Consider the following 2,487-nt stretch of genomic DNA (forward strand, 5'->3'; position numbering starts at 1 on the left):
TAGCTGTCGCAAGGCGTATGGAACTGAGACACCCCGTGCGCCCGATAATGATATAATACTGTACAGAACCCGAAATTTTCCAGGCCATGGCACCTGGTTGAACATTCGTGATGTACAGCGTGATCTCACTTTTGGTTGCCTAAAAGCCCCAGTGATGCGCCGCGTGGTCCGGTAGTAATTCAAACAACAAATATACATGAATAGCAAATGCGTCAAGTCAAATATGTTCAATGGCGGTTGAAGATCTCGCCCAGCGCCTTGATGAAGTTGCGCTTTCTCGGGGAGCTTGGTGGTGTGAGATTGCTTCGTTGCAACTCGGGCACTTTCGCAACTCCGACACTCAATGGACCAATAATATCGGTGTCACCAATTTCTGGAAATTTGCCGGTTTGGTCCATTTGAGGTACCACAACCCGGGTGACAGGCTTCTCCAGAAGAGACACGGGAGAGTCTGGCATTGTAGGACCGTCGCTTAGGCGTTGAAGTTGAGGAGACAAAGCTTTGTTCAGTTGATCGTCGTATTGCTTCCACTGCCGATCAATCGAGCTCCACTTTTCTTCTGTTAGCTTGAAGACTTTGGACGTATCGCCATAGTGCTCAATTGTCCGCGCCAGATGTTGAGCATATTGCTTCCTCGCTTGTTCCCAATCCGTCCGGAACTCCTTGTAGCTATCGAGATCAATGATGTTCGGGCGATAGGGCTCAGGGTGGATACTGAAATCAGCATGACCAAGTTTCATAGCCCAAGGATCTAGCCGATCACCTAACAGCTGGAGCGGTGGTACATCTTGAGTCGCTGTGTTTGCTCGTGATCTTGGCATGGAGGCCACAGAAGGGCGACTCGACAAGGGAGGTGATGGCAGGTATGAGAACGGTTGTTGGTCCGTCGAAGACTTTGTGCTATGGCCAAAGGCAGTGGGAGCAATGGACGGCGACTGCAATGGAGATTGGATGGGGACATCGAGCTGGTTCAGGTTAAGCATGGTTGGAGGAAGAAGTGGTGTCGTTGCCCGGCCGTGATCCTCTTCCTGTTCGTGAGGTGGTTGTAGACCTTGATCGATGTAGAATGGAACCACCTCTGACTCCGGGATAGGTTCTTCGACGAGTGAGTGCATTGAGGCGGGAGAGTAGATGCCGTGGCTGTTCGAGGTAAGACTTGCTGATCGATTGCGGTGGTTTGCCGAGGTGTCAAGGCTGGTACGCGGTGATGCAAAAGGAGTAGTGTTGGTAATGATCGACAAAGGAGGGCCAGCAGTCGACCGATTCCTCCATCGCCTTGATAAAGAACCAAAACGCGTCGCAAAACCTTGAGTTACACTATGGCGTGGAGGGTCGAGAGATCTTTGTCGCTTAGAATGGTGTTGACCGGATGAGTTCGTAGACCAGGCATCCTGGTCGGCCAGGGAGTATTCAAGGGTTTGTGACACAGGAAACGCCTCCAAGTATTTCGACGAGTCACCGCGTCTGTAGTCATCGACTGAATCACTAGTCAGTACTTTGTAAGAACACAATGTACGCATGTGGCTTACATGAACATATTTGTCTGGATGGAAAATCCTCCTCTTCGCGCACATCTTCCAGACGTTTCTGAGTACCAAAGAGGTCCAAAGAGTCCCGCGCTTGTACTGGTGAAGATGTAACGGACATCGAAGAGGCAGACGATTTGGAGGTATGTCCACGCGACCACAAGGATAGCTTTGGAGACGGGGTCGAGGACGTTGACGGTGTCATTGTGTGATGCGACTCTGCGATTTGACGTGTTCACAGCGATCGTAGCGAAGATGTACAAAAGTTAAACGAATGTTGGAAGCGAAAGTAATTATGTTCAGGTCGAGTGTATTTGGTTATCGTCGTGGCCTTCGCATCGCGACCGTTTGGACCGAGAATAGATGAGTGACAGCGATGTGAGAGACAGGTTCGAGGGTGAGAAATTGTTTGTTCGAGGTTGAGGACAAATAGTAGAGCGGTGTTGTTGGCTGACTTGGCTGAATGGTACCCAAATCAAGGCTGTGAGTTGTTGTGTTGGATGTTGCGACACTTAGCCCGTCACGATTGGAAGAGAGACGTCGCTGCACTTTCTGCCTCCAACATGTGCTATTCTTCGATATCGCTGAACAACCAGACACACATGACCTGGGAATCACTACTGAAATCTGATTGTTACTCTGGATAGCGAACCGCAGAAGTTTTGTGTCCTGTCGCACTGGTCACTGGAAAGCCGTTGGTGATCGGAGTGGAGGTGCAAGCTATGAGGATTGACGATTGTGGGTGGCCGCGATGCGGATTTTTGGTGGGCATTCAAATGAGCTAAGGAAAGTGCTAAACACAAACTTTGGGCTCGAAAAGAATGGTTCCGAGTGGAGTGCGACAGGGCCGAGGTGAATCTGTGGTTGGTGAGATCGGGTTGTCCAGGCATTTGTGGTTCTGGGACAACAGGCTTTCAAGCCACTCTTGCTGGCAGGTGCAGGAGACCTCCGTCTGCCACGC

The 2,487-nt window shown here is 50.5% G+C and overlaps 1 protein-coding gene across 1 annotated transcript; it reads right to left on the minus strand.

Annotated features, from left to right (window-relative positions):
- Positions 1–227: 227 nt before the first annotated feature.
- On the minus strand, positions 228–1,731 carry PMZ80_009934 (uncharacterized protein; the record flags this gene model as incomplete). The annotated part of the gene is made up of 2 exons (XM_064878327.1): positions 228–1,477; positions 1,530–1,731. 2 exons carry the CDS (start codon positions 1,729–1,731, stop codon positions 228–230), a joined length of 1,452 nt encoding a protein of 483 aa, XP_064725895.1.
- Positions 1,732–2,487: the final 756 nt, after the last annotated feature.

Source organism: Knufia obscura (genome assembly GCF_036327395.1).
Source record: "Knufia obscura strain CCFEE 5817 isolate CBS 148926 chromosome Unknown scaffold_15, whole genome shotgun sequence".
NCBI lineage: Eukaryota > Fungi > Ascomycota > Eurotiomycetes > Chaetothyriales > Trichomeriaceae > Knufia > Knufia obscura.